The 16,715-nt window shown below is 39.0% G+C and overlaps 1 protein-coding gene and 1 long non-coding RNA gene across 3 annotated transcripts in view; one reads left to right on the top strand and one right to left on the bottom strand.

The window, feature by feature from the left end:
• Positions 1-3,285, bottom strand: part of LOC146003752 (uncharacterized) — a 434,112-nt gene extending 430,827 nt beyond the window's left edge. The window contains exon 1 of the long non-coding RNA XR_014443857.1: positions 3,233-3,285. This is a non-coding gene — a long non-coding RNA (uncharacterized LOC146003752). The remainder of the gene's footprint in view (positions 1-3,232) is intronic.
• LOC146003751 (uncharacterized) overlaps positions 1-16,715 on the top strand; it is a 138,294-nt gene that overhangs the window by 93,992 nt on the left and 27,587 nt on the right. For both annotated transcript variants that reach the window (XM_083142158.1, XM_083142157.1), the window contains 2 exons: positions 9,351-9,545; positions 15,382-15,594. In XM_083142158.1, the coding sequence (XP_082998284.1) occupies positions 9,351-9,545; positions 15,382-15,594 (408 nt within the window). The remainder of the gene's footprint in view (positions 1-9,350; positions 9,546-15,381; positions 15,595-16,715) is intronic.

Below are 16,715 nucleotides of genomic sequence, written 5' to 3'. Positions count from 1 at the left end.
GCAGGAAATCGCTAGCGGGCGGTGTGTGCCAAACAAAGAAGACAAGGAAGACGGCTATAAATCAAAATTAATGTAATCTTATATACCAGGACATAAGCGCATACACCCTGAATGTATGTGGGCGGAGGAGGGCTTCTTCAGAGGGTTCTATAACCTTCACACTATACTACTAATGACTTATTTTAAATTTAATTCACAGACTAATGGGGGATAAGTTGACCGGTTTAACGAAAGTCCGGATTAACTGAAATAACCTAAAAGAACAGTAAAAAGTGCATTAAAACTCCGTTTATAGCAACAAAACACGTTTATTATGGTGTATTTAAAGGGCATAGGCCTAAATACACTATACAGTACAGTACAAAGTCCGCAGGAAACAGAATTTCATCAGTGGTTGACTGCCTTTTCTTTAGGAAGTTCTGTTGTTGAGTTCTAGCCACATTAAAAACATTGCATTCTGCTCTTTTTTTTCTTTTTTTCTTTCTTTCTTCCTTTCCCTGTCCGAATTAAGCGAAGTCCGGCTTATCGGGGTGTCCGTATTTCCCGGGTTCGATATCCGGTGGAGGCACATAGTGATTCGGATCCCACTTTAAACTGTAGGTCCAGTCCTAATTAGCTTTTTTGTGCATAAAGTGGACTAAAAACACCAATCAATCAAGGTTTGGTTGTAAGAATTGCCCATTAGACAAAAACCAGTTGCGTATTCGCCATGTTGTCGCGTTTGCCGCTCGTAAACAAACTGTCTTCATAAATTTTTATACATCTTGCATTAATATATAGGTAATTGCTCGTAACTATTAAAACAAGCTTCTAATTAAAGAACTTGAAGACTGGTTAACGTACGCCACTGACCGTTCTCCATCGCGCTCTTCTGACGACAGGGAGGGCGAGGGAGCCGAAGCGAGTGGCTATTTTAAAACAAAGGGCCAGTTCCATCGCTTGAAACTGCGTTGGCAGGAGAAAACTGCTTTTTACTTCCTGCTATCTGTACCACGCTTGGCAGAGGCAATGTTGCTACATGAATGACAAATTCCCATGATGCAGGGAAATGTAGAACAAATTTTAGGTAGAAAGGGAGATTTTATGAAAAATATAGAACTTCTGTTATTGTTCTATTGCATGCGTGCATTAGTGTTTTATTTATATTACATAGATAGGAGTGTACAATGAATAAGAATTGTTACGGTAAACCATGTCAAATTTTCAGAATACGCCACTGGCCAAAACACGCCTGCTTAAATAAATACCCGCTCCATGTTATTCTATTCTATCTATGGCGAGCTAAGTATTAACCATTGTAAGAATTCACAGGTAACGTGATTTTGCTGTTGTTTTAAGTCCACTTTATGCACAGATAGGCTAATCGGGACTGGACGTACAGTTTAAAGTGGAATCCGAACTACTGAGCAACGTCTCTCGACCGGGTATCGAACTCTGGACCCCTAGATTACAAGGTGACGACGTTACCACAACGCCACAGGAACGTGTTTTTGTGTGCAATGATTTCGTGTTTACGGTGGACACTAATGTGTACGTCACTGACGTCGTAGGCAGACGTATCGATTCCCGATACAACATCACAGTTGCTTTCTGACCTATTCCAACCCGTTCACCAACCCTTAAAAGGTAATCTCCGCCCTAAACCCTCCTACCAATATCCAAAGGTTGTAAAACTTGGGTTGTTTTATGTCACCCGTTGAGGGAGACGCTACTGGACACCAAATTACGCCACCCACAGACAATATCACCTTCATTCCCCTTTTACGATGTTTACCAGGAAGTCCTAACTGCCAATTTCAAGCTCCTAATAACTGCATTATCCGCTAGACGCAAAAATACTAATAAAAACAATGTTTCAAGTGCAGAGATCTGGATGTATCAATTGACATGTTTGAAAATGCATAAAATATACATTAAATATACAGCATTTGGCAATAACATACCAACCAGGTACTTTCCGGTCGCTGCAGACAAGCCTAGCTCGAGAGGACGAATCTATGAAAGTTATGAGAGGTAGGTAAAAACATGTAAGAAACAACGTTCTAGGTTTCAGGTCTGTATTTAATTTGTTTTGCTTATTATTGCTCTCTTAGTTGTGCTTATGATGGATGTCTTTCATAAATCGTAAGCCCTCCCTTAAAAGTGTTTTCTGGCGACGTTGCTAATTATGAAACTTCAGAAGCAGACGATTTTCACGGAACTGGTTTCCCTTATCCGTTCCATCCCTATTAGGCCATTAGACTCGTCCAGTCAACGCATGCGCAATTGTTTGAATGTTCGCGAGTAAGGCAGGCGACTACATGCAGATTTCCCAAAAGCTAAAGCTGAGTGATTTCTGAACAACAAACAAAACAGGAAAGTAGGAAATCAAAACATAAAATTCAAGTACATATAATGATTAATTTAAAGTTGGAAATAATTACTCAAGAAACCTCACGATTATAGTTTAATACAACTTAACTTCGTTAAATATTCTTTTAAATCGTCTGTGCTGCCATCTATTAGGAAAAGTTAGAATATCAAGAAATTATTTGAGATTCCATACCGAATATAATTTATACTTTTATGCGATATAGGAATTCAGGTAAGATAGTCGTAAATAGTAAAAATAATTTTCTACCCACACTAGGTAAAGGCAAAAAGTTGAAGTTTCCCGTGCATATAGCATCGTGCCATGAAGGGACATTTTAATGGGATGCGGGGGTGGGGGAGGTAGGGTACCACACATTTTCGATGTAGGCCACTTTTGAGATGATGTGATCAGCACCAAGCTCCGGCTGCCTTTACACCCTCCCAGGTACCGATTGATTTGAGGCTGGGTGAGCCCCAGATCCACTTTAAGCCCGATTAGCAATAAATATTACGACCACTACGACACAAAATGATGAATTTTACCTCTAGCCTAACATTTGTTGCAACAGTTTAAAGCTAATATTGATTTCTTTAAAATTGAACATATTTAAATAATAAACGTCATGATAGTATTTAAATACAGCTTAACTTCGTTAAAAATTATATTTAAATACTCTGTGCCGCCATCTATTAGGAAAAGTGAGAATTTAAACTATTGTTCTCAGAATTCATAACGAATAACTTATTTTATGTGATACAAAAATTAATTTAGATACTCGTAAACAGTAAAGAATTAATATTTTTCTATGTACACTATTAGCATTCAATCACTATGCAAATAATTACTATTAACACTATGAAACAAAAAGCTGAATTTTACCTCTAGCCTAACACTTGTTGAAACATATTAAAGCTAGACATGGTCTGTGTTTTCATATACAACATAGGTTTGGCTTCATCAACGTCACATAGCCTTTTCTGGAAATAATGAACCAGAACATAATGAAATTAGAGCTGCCATTGTTATTTTCCATGAATAACTTTAAAATGACAGCTCTCTTCGCAAATTCCGTCTCATTGTAAAATTCTATAACCACGATGTCAATTACAATTTTTGCCCATGACCAGTGAATGCGGTCGATAATGTCTGCCGTGACCATTTACAAGAAACTGAATGTTATTCCAATTATCAGCGCTCTGAAAGATAAACAGTCTCTCTGCCAAACAAAAGTGAAGCACCAGCAAATTCAGCCCTGGCCCATATCCATGGTAACGGTTGAAGTTTTCGGGTGCGATGACGTATAACCGGCGAAGTGAATGCATCATTTCAATGTGAAGTCACGTGAAATGACAGAACGACAGTGTTGCAGTATGCAGATATTAAACACCAGAACAAGAACAATGTCTAGATGAGTATGTGTACTACAGGCTGTGGAAAAGGAGATGCGATAGCCACTAACGCCGTCAAACGGTTGGGCGGGAACTTTACGTCACATACCATGAAGAAGTAATAGGATCTGAGCTGAATATTTCCTTTGCGATTAGTCCACTCAGAATTAGTTCACTTCATCAAATGATTTACTAAATCTCATCAATTTACATTGTGGAATTCATTATTTGCGTTCTTTTTGGTTTAGGTTCAACATCTTCACCAAAGAGAAAATTATGCTCATTTCTTTGTTTTCCTTGACCCTATACATCTAGGGTCAAGGAAGTCAGGAATAAGGTGTGTTATATACAGTGTACGTACACCTATAGATATGATGAGAACTAAGTGAGGTGAGTGTACAATTTTATATTACTATTATAGTGGAACCACATGCAAAGGAACCTGCGCAGACACGTGACTCCTGTGCATCGTACTCCAATGTGGAGGGGAGGGGGAGAGTGGAGCATGGTATCTTATAGCTCGAGTTGAACGAAAGAGGAGGAAGGTGCGAGGGGACTTTTCGACGAGGGTTATTTTTCTTGTGGTCGCTCTTATAAGTAAGGGGAGCTGTGATTGGTCATAGCATCATAGTACCATAGAATCGTATTCGTAGTAGTTGTTGTGGTCGTATAGATATCGCAATACTATACTTCACTTCACTGAACTGTAACACTGATCACAAACTTGCATACACACACAAATTTTAAAATTAAATACCACTCTGGCGGGGAAACTATATAATATCCACATTGTACGAGGGGAGGGAGACGATAACAGGGAGGGGATGATACAGGAAATTGTATCTTGGCTCTGTGTAGTCTGTTAATAAGGGCGTGTCTGTGTTTGTTCCTTAACAGGCAATGGAAGAATAGATAATTTGGAGTTTTTTGATTACTCTGCAATCACAAGCAGGAGATTCATAACGTGATGTTCTTTTGATTATATGAAGAAAATACTGGTGATATTTTTAAGAATTCTATAGAGCAGAAGTTTAAAATTTATTATACAAATTAGTAATAGTATTTTAAATATTGGTGGCAACGTATTCAATTCACTGAAGTATTCTTAAAAATGTATACTACTATGTAAGACCATTACAGACACAGTAATATTTATTTCATAGAACGTATAAGAGATATTAAAAAAAATACAATACTTCTGCAACTGAATTCTACCTTATGGCCAAGTTACAAAGCAAAAATTAAACCATTAAGCTAAACTCCTACAGCTGATCAAAATCTAATTACGGCTTCGCAGCAACGCAACTTATCTTTGAACAAAACTTCGTGTATATTTTGTGCTTACAAAATACCGACACGAAAGTTGTCGTATTAATCATTTTACACATCGGTAAGAAGCCACACTTGGTTTCTACTGCAGAAATTAAAGACTACACATCGAACGGTAGAAAAAATGTGCCCTTGCATGTTAACCTGAGACTGCAGTGGCGTGCCCAGGATTTTCGAAAGGGAAGGGTTACGAACACTATTTTTGGTAGTCATCCCTCCTTTTGGCATCTTTTCCTACATTTGACGTTCTTTCTTTTTAGGAATACTGGGCCAAAGGAGGGTGTTATATTCCCCACCAACTCCCAATTGGGCACGCTACTGCCTGAGAGAATTCATACCAAGTTTGCTTGAAAGCAAAGTTGAACAGTATTACATTTCATGTTAGGCAGACTTTGATATATTCGCGGAAACTTATTCTGCACTGAAGAAAAAAAATAGAAGTGTAAATATAGCGTAAATAAATGCTCATTTAAACTTTTCTTTTCTGGTATGCACAGTATATTATGTTCAACGTACTTGGATGATGTATCTTGTGCTGAACTAAAATAAATAATAATAAGTGGTGTGCGGTATCTCGAAAAGTCGGGACCGGGATCGGAAAGAAAAATTCCGTCCAGATCCATCCCGACTTCAGCAAATGACTTCCCTACTTTTCTGGATCCCGAGCAGTCGGGAAATACCCAATGGTCATTTTAAAACGGTATTAATTCTTGACGTTTTCTACACTGCAAGTGTCTGGAACTTATCGGAAATTTTTAGTTTTCATTCCAGAAATGCAAGGAAAATCACTTAAGGTGAAAATGATGTGTAGAATTTGAGATTTCCCGACTAGTCGAGAAATTGCGAATATTTCCCGTTCCGAATGTCGGGATTTAAAAAAATTCCCATTCCGATCAATAATATTCTATCCCGCATAACAATAAGTACCTATCTATATTTATTTTCAATTTGTCTCAAGCCACAAAATGTAAATGGGTGGAAATGTTCATTTGTGTACTCGATTTCTTGTGTTCAGTTTCTGGCATGGTTTCCTATCTGCATAGTGCAACACTAGCGCATAGATTTGGAAATCATTTCATGGATAAATTCACCTCTTACCGTCGTTTTGTCATCACGAGTAAACAACGGATTGGCCCAACCTATACTTCTAATAACCTTGAGCACATTATTGTTGGTTCTATTTAACGGCTGAAAATGCATCAGGTAATAAAGGTAACAGTGCTGCCATCTTTTGGCTTTCAGTCGCACTGATTGAGACGCCAGCCTGGTAGTAACTTAACGATACTATTTTTTTTCACCTGGTGATTATTTTAAAGAAATGCTTGCAGGTATTTCCTCTTGCCTTAATACTTTATACAGGGTGACCATAAAGTCTCAAACCAATGCCACAGTTTCCGAAATTTTTCAACACCTTTTTATTTGAGTCCTACTCAAAATGTGAGGATCGAGAGAAATCGTTGCAGTGGTTACCCTTCCAGCTGACGAATTTTCATAGCATGCACCTCAGATTTAAAAATTCCTCAAATGGGATTGATGTCAGGTGACCTTCGTGTCCATACTACAGGGCTCCTCCCATTGTTTCTCCTTTTCTGTCCTCAGTGTCATATATCATCGGTTTCGGACTTTGTGGCCACTCTGTATAGTGATTTTTCTGATTCCGTTTTCTTCAGGACAATGTTGTAGTAGCTTATGCATGACTGGAGGCGGGATAAAGCCCCAAGATTATAGAAAAATTGAAAAATTGTTAAAATACATTTGAATAAAAATTGTATTAATTTCCTTAATTTTGTGGAGTAGAAAAAAGTATTTGGAAAGAAACTGATTAGAATGTGGGCGCGAGAAAGACATAATTAACTAAACCTTCCAAATTTCTATTCAACGAATCAAAAAATGTATACATCAAATTATGGAATATGGCGAAATGGTTGCCATTATAGCTACCAGATGGCAGTAATGAGCTTTTTGGTTTCAAGTGAAAGTCACGTGAATACAACTGTTTACATCTTTCTTAATTCTAGGGGCTTTATATTATATATTCCCTTTCCACAATTTTGTATGTACATTTTTAATTAATTCATTGCCCTGTTAAACAATTCAGTTGTATATTTTGTGTGCTCACACTATATTTAATTTCTTACAGAATATGAAATATAATACTTTCCTTGAACAAAAAAAGTCATCTTGGGAGATTGTACGGTTTTCAAATTTTATTACACTATTTTTGATTTGAAATTATTTACATTCGGTGCTGCTTTAAACAAATTAGGCCCAAGTTAAAGTAAATTCACTTAGAAATTATAAACTAGTCGAAAGTCTATTAGAAACGACATATTTTCTTGTCTCAACTTGAAAATACTTTAATTTTTCAGGATTGGAAATAAGGTTAAACTTACACCATGCAAAAAATTTAATATACGTACCATCTCTCACTATTTTTATTACAGGAACTAATTGTATTTAATTATATAAATTTTCATCTCATTCTAAGCCGTCGACCGTGAATCGGAGTAATAGATGGTTCAAAATTCCCAATAATGAATTCGACAGCGACAAGTGCTGTGTGTGGTCCAAACAGTTGGCACGTTGGCCACTGAAACAACTTGTATGATGACTTAAACATCAGAGGTATTATTACAGAGGCTGGTGAAATATATTTTTTTTCGACGACCACCTCTCTCAATACACTGTGCCAGGAATGAAAACAAATCTCTGCATGAGTAGCGACTCGAGAAGACCATACCAATGAAAGCGTGAAGGGAAAGTGAGTGCATGGAGGGGGAAACTCGGCTACAGCTACCAGCCGTCTGCAGCAGCGCGCACAGCTTTCTGCTCTTCTCTACCGCTCGCTGCACACATTCCAGAAACAGAGCGTACCACCCAAGAGAAGATTTGTTCGGTTTCAGTGGCGCCAATTTATATGGGCCTGCGGGGCTCCATCTTTACATACCTCAGTCCTCAAGAATTCTCACAAGTTAATTATTGACAGAGTGTTACCAAAAATATTTCATAAAATTGTTACATCTCAAATATAATAGTTTTGCAGTGTTATTATTTGTTCCGTCATCGCTAAACTAGTGTGTAAAAAGCCAACCAGGGCCATCTCTTGGCGTTGAGTGTAAGCAGAGACAGACACCTGCACACAACGCTGTGTACTTTCATGCATAATTTACAGTTCGCTTATGTTTTATCTACAATAAAGCCACCTATAATCAGTACGCGACGGTTCTTTTATCATAATCTCAGCGGTGAAGGATGCACAACAGTCCAGAGCCGCAACATTATTATTAGGAGAGTAAGGGTGGATAAGGCAGGAAAAAGAATTGACTGACAACGACAGATATTTTGTTACTTTTCCAAATTACGCACTATAAAATTAATGTACACCTCTTGGAAATGGCTTGAAACAAGCAGGGGCGGCTTAAAGGGAGTTCCAAACAGGGGTGTCCTAATTGAATACTGCGATAGTCTTAATTTTGATTATGTAAACATGACTATTTGTTTTTAAAAGAGTTATTACAAACCAGATAGCACGAGATAGAAAAAAAGGAGTTTCGAAAAAGAATCATAGGTGGTAGCACAAGATAAATCAATATAAATAAATTATTAGAGGATAAGTATCGATTAGTGAAGTAGAAATGTAACAGAAAGATAAAAAATATATTAATTCGATATGTAAAACTATAAGTAGATGGAGAGAAAGTTAAAATTGGTTTTCAATTATCATGGAACAACTTAAAACATATTGTCAATTGATAGGCATGCATAAAGAAAAATCAAGTAAGTAGAAAAAAGGCGTTTGTCTTCAGTTGAGCACTGCCGACTTCAATTGAGGAAATGTTTGAATTTACTGCTGTATAACATAAACGTACATTGTAAAATTATGTAGAAATTAAAGAGATTACATCATGTAGGAATTAAATAAATGAGTAGCTACAATAAATGTATTATTTAACAGCAATACTTAAAGTATTTAAAAATTAGCCTATTATTTTTCTTATATATAACATGTTCAAGGTTTTATTGGAAGTGGAAAGTGGGGGGGGGGGGGGCGGTCGCCAAAAATCCACCTCTCCCGGGTGGAAATTTTCTCTTCAGCTGCCCCTGGACGGTTTTAAACGTAAAGGCATACATTTTCTGTCCAAGGAACAGAAAGGCATTTTGGGCCAAATAAAAATTAAAATCATTAAACAAGTCTCCGAGTTGTGCACACTGTTTCTTAAAAGTTGGTGCCACTGTTAAATTTTGCTCAAAAAACTAAGTCGCTCAACTTTCTGTTACAGAGAAGAGATTCGCCACGTACTGGAACGAAACCCACACCTCGTACGTCATCTGCTGTCGGACATCACGTACCAGTCTGCGGACAACCTGGTCGACGGGCTGACCAAAGCCGAGGAGGAGGGTTACACGTATGAACATTATTTCGGGGCACCACACGACAAGCACCATGGATTGCCAGCGTTCCACGCGCCTTACGAGTGAGTAATGTATGAGCTAGCAATGTAATTGTACATAATCCATTGTGTAGTACTTTAAACCATACTTATTCCAAACCTACTTCTCGAGAGAGCACTTCTTCTCTCGTCTTCAGGTGAACGAATTTCCGGAGCTGGGAATCGAACCTGCGACAGACCTATGATTTTACTAGAAATCAATAACCAACTACTCCACAATAATCGGGTTGAACGTGATAGTCACGTTCAAGAGCACCTCACGTGTCCACGTCATGCCCCGATACAACTGGGGAACACAGCCTGCCCCGTGGTGCCATCTCGCGGGAAAACTTTGCACCTACGTGAACCATAGTCGCTGTTCCATTCACGCGGTTAGTATCATTCTTTTCCGAACAACCTAAACATTAACATCATAGCGGAATGGGGATGCTCACTGCCAAACTTTTCCGCTAGAGGCGCCACCCCTGTTGTGTCCCTAAAGAATTTCGTTCGTCATCTTGTTGCCGTAAGCTTTACATTGGAGCGCGATAGGATGGCTATTCAAACGTTATTTTCAACGAAGGTAAGAATTTCTCGTGTAAATCGATAACAAAAAAGTGTTTAGCAAACCTTTAGGATTATGTAGCAAGTCATAAGTTTCCGAAAATTACATTTTCTTGAACCTAAGAATTAATATATTAAAGCGCAACGGCAGGGTAGCTCAGACGGGCTAAATATAGTTTGTGTATGCACAAAGAGCACTAAACGTGGCGTTATTTTGGTCGTTCCTAGCTGCCGTGGGTCTATAATACAACAATTTTCATTTTTACACGACGCTTATATGTTTCCTCTTGTTACGACTTGCGAGTATGTGTAATTCAAGGGCGGGTGTACGAATCAGAGAAACTAACCAAATTACAAATAAAGGAATAGTGTATTATTATACACTATGCCCTATCCGTTAATTTAATATTAACGTATGTTTTCTTTGTATTAAGCAGACATTTTCCCCGTATTTTCGTCCTTTTGGTTTAGGTTAAAACAATTTTAAAATTATAATTCCTGTAAATAAGAAAGCCCTTGATGTTACGAGACATGAAACAGAATATAAACTATTGTTTGTAATAATTATTCTTCTCGATAAATGTGTATGTATAAAATAGAGAACCATATTCACTAGCCATGAGGAAGAGTATGATATCACGTAAAAAAAAGGAGTCACTTATTAATAACAACTATAAAAATTAAAGTACAGTCGCGTGGAATTATTATGTATTATTCTTTACCAGATTCACAAGAATAAAGCACTTACATTGTGAAAATTGAAAGTGACGTAAACAAGTGCTGCGCAAATGTTAAGGCTTTCTTGAGTTCCGATATCTTTTCTGTTATTGACGATCGTTTTATTAAAATTCTTAGTTTTACAGCACTGATTATTCATCTATCATGTTCTGACGTAATTTCTGAGGTTAAGATGAATTTAAACTTGCAATTTAATGTACGCTCGCCATCAAATTCCCTATGTATTAAAATGGGAGGACAATTGCCCATCAAAAGCGTGGGGACACAACCAGTGATGTGCCGTAGACTATAAGTTTACGTCTACATGCGTTGTCTACACGTAATCTACGCGTAGATTACATTGGGTTGTAGTTTACATAGACTACGTAGACAATCTAAAGTGCATTAAAATTAATTTTCAAGGGTTTCATGGAAGGAAAGTGAAATTTTCAACTATACTGGTTCCTAACGAAATGAAAAGAATCCTATTTACAACAAAATGTCTCTTCTCTTCTATCATCAACTATGGAAGAAGATAAATAGATGCAAAAAACAACAACAGATGGCAGTCGTGAGGCAAGAGTGGTCATTTTCCCATAAAACACTAGAAAATTTTTTTATATTAGGTTTCTTCCTAGGTGAGAAATTGTTCGAATTTGGAAGGAAGAGTATGAAAAGTTCTCCTCACACATCAGCAACTGATACGCAGTATTATATTATTTTTATTCCAAGGCGCCCTTTTCTAAGTTACCATCTTTCGCCATGTTGTTTAGATAGATTACGTAATCTACGTGTATAAAATAGTCTACGTGTAGAATGTAGACTATCGTTGTTTACGCGTAGACGCACATCATTGGACACAACAGGGATGCTGCCACCTACAATAGTTTGCTTTGACCAGGCAGCGTGCCCTAAATGATATTCAGGGTTTCATAGTTGTCTAATTTCCCTTACGTGTGGGGTTCAAGGACAAAGTTTATATGGGAGTAAACAACAAGTCAATCAGTTTACATAATGTACCTTATCAATGTTCAATGTGAGCACCTTTCGTGACGCGGCATACATCAATCCGGTTGTCCACACACTTGGACGTCCAGAACTCTTCTCTTTGCAGACCCATCAAGTTGTTTGAAACTTATCAAACGATCGACAAATGTTGTTATCGAACGGAGGAAAAAAATCTTCCAAATCGCTGAATTGAAACAGCAGAAAATGCACCTTGCAAATTCAATTACACAAAATAACTTCTGCACGGGAGCCGCCATCTTGTAATGCACCTACGTCGCTGTGACTGTTGGGAAATAAATGATAGGGTATCAAACTTCCACAGCCGTTCTTATGTACATGTACGATATAAACATTGTTGAAATAGACAAAGTACCTGAAATCCATTTTAGGACAAACTGCATTTTGCATTCAACTTGATTCGGCTAGACTGGAATTCTTTATTCGCCCAAAATGCAGACGGTTGTGAATTTAGATAATTCAGCCACTAGGTGAAACAGGAATGGGTGAAAAGGGATGTATCTGCGCTTTCCAGATTTCACCCGTGGACGGGCTGGTGCACCGCTGATGGACGGGGTGCATCAAAGCTTTCGCCATGTTAAACCATGACGTCATCAATTTACACCAGCCTCAAGAGCTGGTACGGCTGGTAAATCAAAATGGCGTCGTCTGCACTGAAGCTCCTTCTGTTTCATGATATGCGTTCTGTAGGCAATAGTACTGGAATGTCACGCCGATTTTGTTGCACGGAGGTTGAATAAACTGGATGCAGGCATAAACTGTCGAAATTTATAATACTATTGCTTCTTCACTTGCGCGCAATGTGAAGTAAAGTATGCCAATGCATGAAAACATGCGTCCATCTTCTGTTGCAACATGCAGGAAAGCATCCATTTGCATTATTTGATATTTTTACAAAGAATAACACATAAATTCGTAGTGCACATGCAAAATATGCTGTCGCTCAGTGAAAATATATAATATTCATGAAATATCTTCTGTGATTTAGCGTGCGCATTCCGGATCTAACTTTCAATTGTTTCAGTATGAAGCTTTCCGAATTTGACGTCATTTTTTGGTGCACCAGTTCGATGCACGCTGCTGAATTCTGGAAGCGCGGAATGTAATGGTGACTTCAACGCTCGGAAAGCCGTAAACATTGCTCCAACTCGCAAACTTTGGCGACAACCAGAGGTAATAAGGACTCACTGAGTGGGATCAGAGGGTGTCTCTAAAGAGAAGGGGGGAGGGGGGCGGGCAAGCTTGTTGAAACTTTGAGACCACGAGGTAATGAGTGTAATAAATCACACAAAGTGGACATTATCGTCGAATTAAAAAAGATCAAGGTCGTGACGAGAATGGGTGGAGCGGAATTTCACCGCAGCGGGAGCAGTGACACTAGTCTAAGGAGGGTGCCAGAAAACTCAATGATATTCATGAAACGCTTAATATTGCTACATTTGCATAATCGCTGCGTGGTTCCAAGTACAAAGTTTCAGTGAAGTTTCGAAGGAAGAAAGTCATCGCTTACTTTCCACGCATTTAATAAATTCTCTGGTAGCTGGCCAAGAGTTATGAGTAGGGCTAGGAAGTTGAAGACCTATAAATTTCCAAAAAATGAGAGATCTTTGCAGGCGCGTGCTGTCTGGTCGTACCTATACACCGTGCCGAAAGCTTCAAAACAAGAGAAAGTTGCCACTTACAGCGCGACCTTCCAGACAAGTTACGGTTAAAGGACCTTGTCCTGTACCTGCTTCAGTCGTCCAAAAATGTTTTTCTCTCGTTTCAGGGATCGGTTCAAATATATTTATTTCTCTCTTTTCTTTAAATTTCTTTACTACAGAAAGGATGTTTAAGAGGTGATGAACTGATGATGATTCGAATTGAGAATGGGCAGTAAAAACGTAGTCGAAAGAAGGTGAAGTTGCAAAAAAAAGCCGTTAAGACCTTAAGAAAGGCTAAAAAAGGACCAATAAGCCAAAAAACGCCGAAAGAGGCAAAAGAGGACACATAAAACCCATCTTTTCTGGCCTACAATGACCCAAAATGAACATATATTATGTTGGGCCTCGTCTTCGGACACTAGGAAAGAAAAGGATTTTCCCTCAACTTTCGAGCCCTAGTGATGAGGCTCTTACTGTGGCTTTGCCTCGGTAGCCGGGCGTATCATTATTTCCTCGCTGATGGACCCGGGTGCGAATCCTGGCTTGAACATGTTACGTCCCTTTTCATCATGCAGAACCTCGATCTTAAGTTTATACCGTTTCGGCAGTTGCTACTCGTTCACTTATTCCCACAAGGAGCAGCACCCTATTGCGTAGTTCACGCTGTGGCCTTGTAATAAGGGTTCCCAGGTCAGGGACGTAGGTAATTTGGTGTGTTAGGGGTAATTTGTATGTACGAGGATTGACAATTTAATTCTCGGAATGACCGCAGCGTGTCGCCGTTGGGATGTCGAGTCCAGAAATGTTCATTATCCGGAGGGCAACCTCATGAGGACACATCCTCTGGCAGACTTGTGAGGGTTAGGGTGATGTCGTGTCAGGGCGAGGGCAAGTCGTGAGGGTGTGGATAAGGTTGGTTGATATAAAATGAACACCTCTGGTCGAGTCAGTCAGACAAACTCATGTACCCAAGCACGTTCGGGCATGTTCCAATTTGAGTTTGCATGAGCCACATACCAAGTTAAGTCGTTGTTCTGCAACAACAGAGGAAGTAGTTCGTTTCCGTTGTCGGGAAAAAAAAAAACCACAAAAATTGTGCCTTGACAGACGACAAGATACAATGTGGATTCATATTTCGTCCAGAAATGTGGCGCTTTCAACACGACACGGAAAGAAAACGACAGAGCATGCAGTGGACAACACAGAATTAAAAACGGCCGAGAAAGGATGCAATTCAATATCATGCTTGTATATTGATTACAAGGATATAGTTTACAATTAATTCATTGGAGAATGAAAAACGACACATCAACAGTGTTATTTGGAGGTGGTGACCACATTTCTGGAATCTGTTCGGAGGGAATAGCCAACAAACTCTGGCCTGAGAAGTGGATTCTCCAGCAAGACAATGCCCCTGCGCATGATGCGTTAAGAGCTTGCGTTGTCCTCGCTAGAAATCCATAGACCATCCACCTTACTCACCAGACTCGTTCCAAAATTAAACACCTCATGCTGGGAAGAAAGGACAAAGATTTGCTGACATTTCTGCCATACAAACAAACGCGACATCATTATTGCAAGTTATTCCGTAATACGATTTCCAAGCCTCTTTCCGGCAGTGTCACCATCACCTCACGAATCTTCGGGGGAGTATTGCAAGTATTGATTGCGAGGCGCCAACATTACCACTACAGCATCGGCAGACAGTCTAATGGGGACTGGATCTACAGTCTAAAGTGGAATCTGAACCAAAATGTGTCTCCACCCGATATCGAACCCAGGATCCCTTGAATACAAAATGACTGAGTTAGCGCAACACCATCGATCGCGAAGCGTCGGCAAAATTCCAATATGCACATGGTGCGGTTGGTACACTAATGGGCAATTAGTAAGAACTGTATTTCTCAATTTGATAATCCATTTTTTTACAGTGGCTACACTTACCACGAGGAATATTACAAGCGGGGAGGATACATTTGTCCCTCGAATATATTTTACTCCCGACCAAAGAGGGCCAGGAACACTTACGGGCAGTGGAAGATCATTGTGAACCTACCGGGACACGAACACAAGGACCATCCAGGCAAAGGACATCACCTTCCATTCGAGAAGGTCACGCAGACACAGAGGATTGAGCAGTGCACGTGAGTTTTCCATTGTCGTACTGTAGAGACAGATATTGTCATAGTAATTAAGTATTAATGAGCAAGTGTGGAAGAAGAGTCATATACAGGGTGTCTCAAAAGTATGGGACATTTTGAAATGGAAAATTAATTAAGACGATGTACTTCAAAGAAAGTACTGTGTAGGCAATTAATTGTAAACATGTTATTCGTCACAAGATGTCCTTCATGTTTTGAAGATGACGTCAGGAAGATGGCTACCGTTTGTCTTAATGCTGCAATTGATTGTTTGTGGATGTCAGACGAGGCTCGACGGCTTCGTCAATAAGCGAAATTTCCGATATTGGGCCCTTGAAAACCCGTGTATACTGAATGAAGTGCCGTTACACAGCAAATGGTAACCGTATGGTTTGCAGTGTCATCGTTTGCCATCATTGGCCCTTATATATTTTTTGAAGGTGCGCTATTCTCATAACACGCTCTGCACCACTCCACTGCTCCATGATAACTGAATGGCATGGCACCTACTTCATATGTTGTACGTTACGTGGCGCCACAGTCCTCGCAGTGTTGCCAAGTTACGATTTTAAAAAAATCCCATATTTTTGATACACCCATTATTATAACAACGGACCTTGGTTTTTCGAAAAGCGATAATACCGACAAAAAAGTTCATGTACAGTCAGCTACATTAAAAATGGGACACCTAGAAATCTGAAATACTCACTTCCCTGCAAGGCGTTATGTGTGTTGCTTAACTCTATAGCGGGGGTAGAAATTGACATTGAAAATTCGCTACTTCAATCCACTTATCGCCACTTTTTTTCCGGTGACTGTACGTACGTAGAGTGGCATGTTCTAAACATATTCTTTGTGCATTAGCAATTGCGAAATAACGCAAATTTAGCATACAATGCGAATTGTGACCGTTTTTGCGAATTTCAACATATTTCGTCCTTAAAAAACGAAAAATACCGCGAAAATTTAACATTCATTTTGTTTTAGGCATAAAAAAAATATAATATGCGTGATTCCCTCCCTAGAGGACCCAAACGTTTGTGCATAAAACTTCCATTTAGTTAAAGTTTGTATTGAAAATTTGTATGCACATATCATCAACAATGTAAAATAGGATCTGCTCA

Source organism: Lepisma saccharinum, chromosome 20 (assembly GCF_977018435.1).
Source record: "Lepisma saccharinum chromosome 20, izLepSacc3.1, whole genome shotgun sequence".
In the NCBI taxonomy this organism is placed as follows: Eukaryota; Metazoa; Arthropoda; class Insecta; order Zygentoma; family Lepismatidae; genus Lepisma; species Lepisma saccharinum.
Note: the sequence above shows the minus strand (reverse complement) of the source record. Positions and strands in the feature narration are given on the sequence as shown.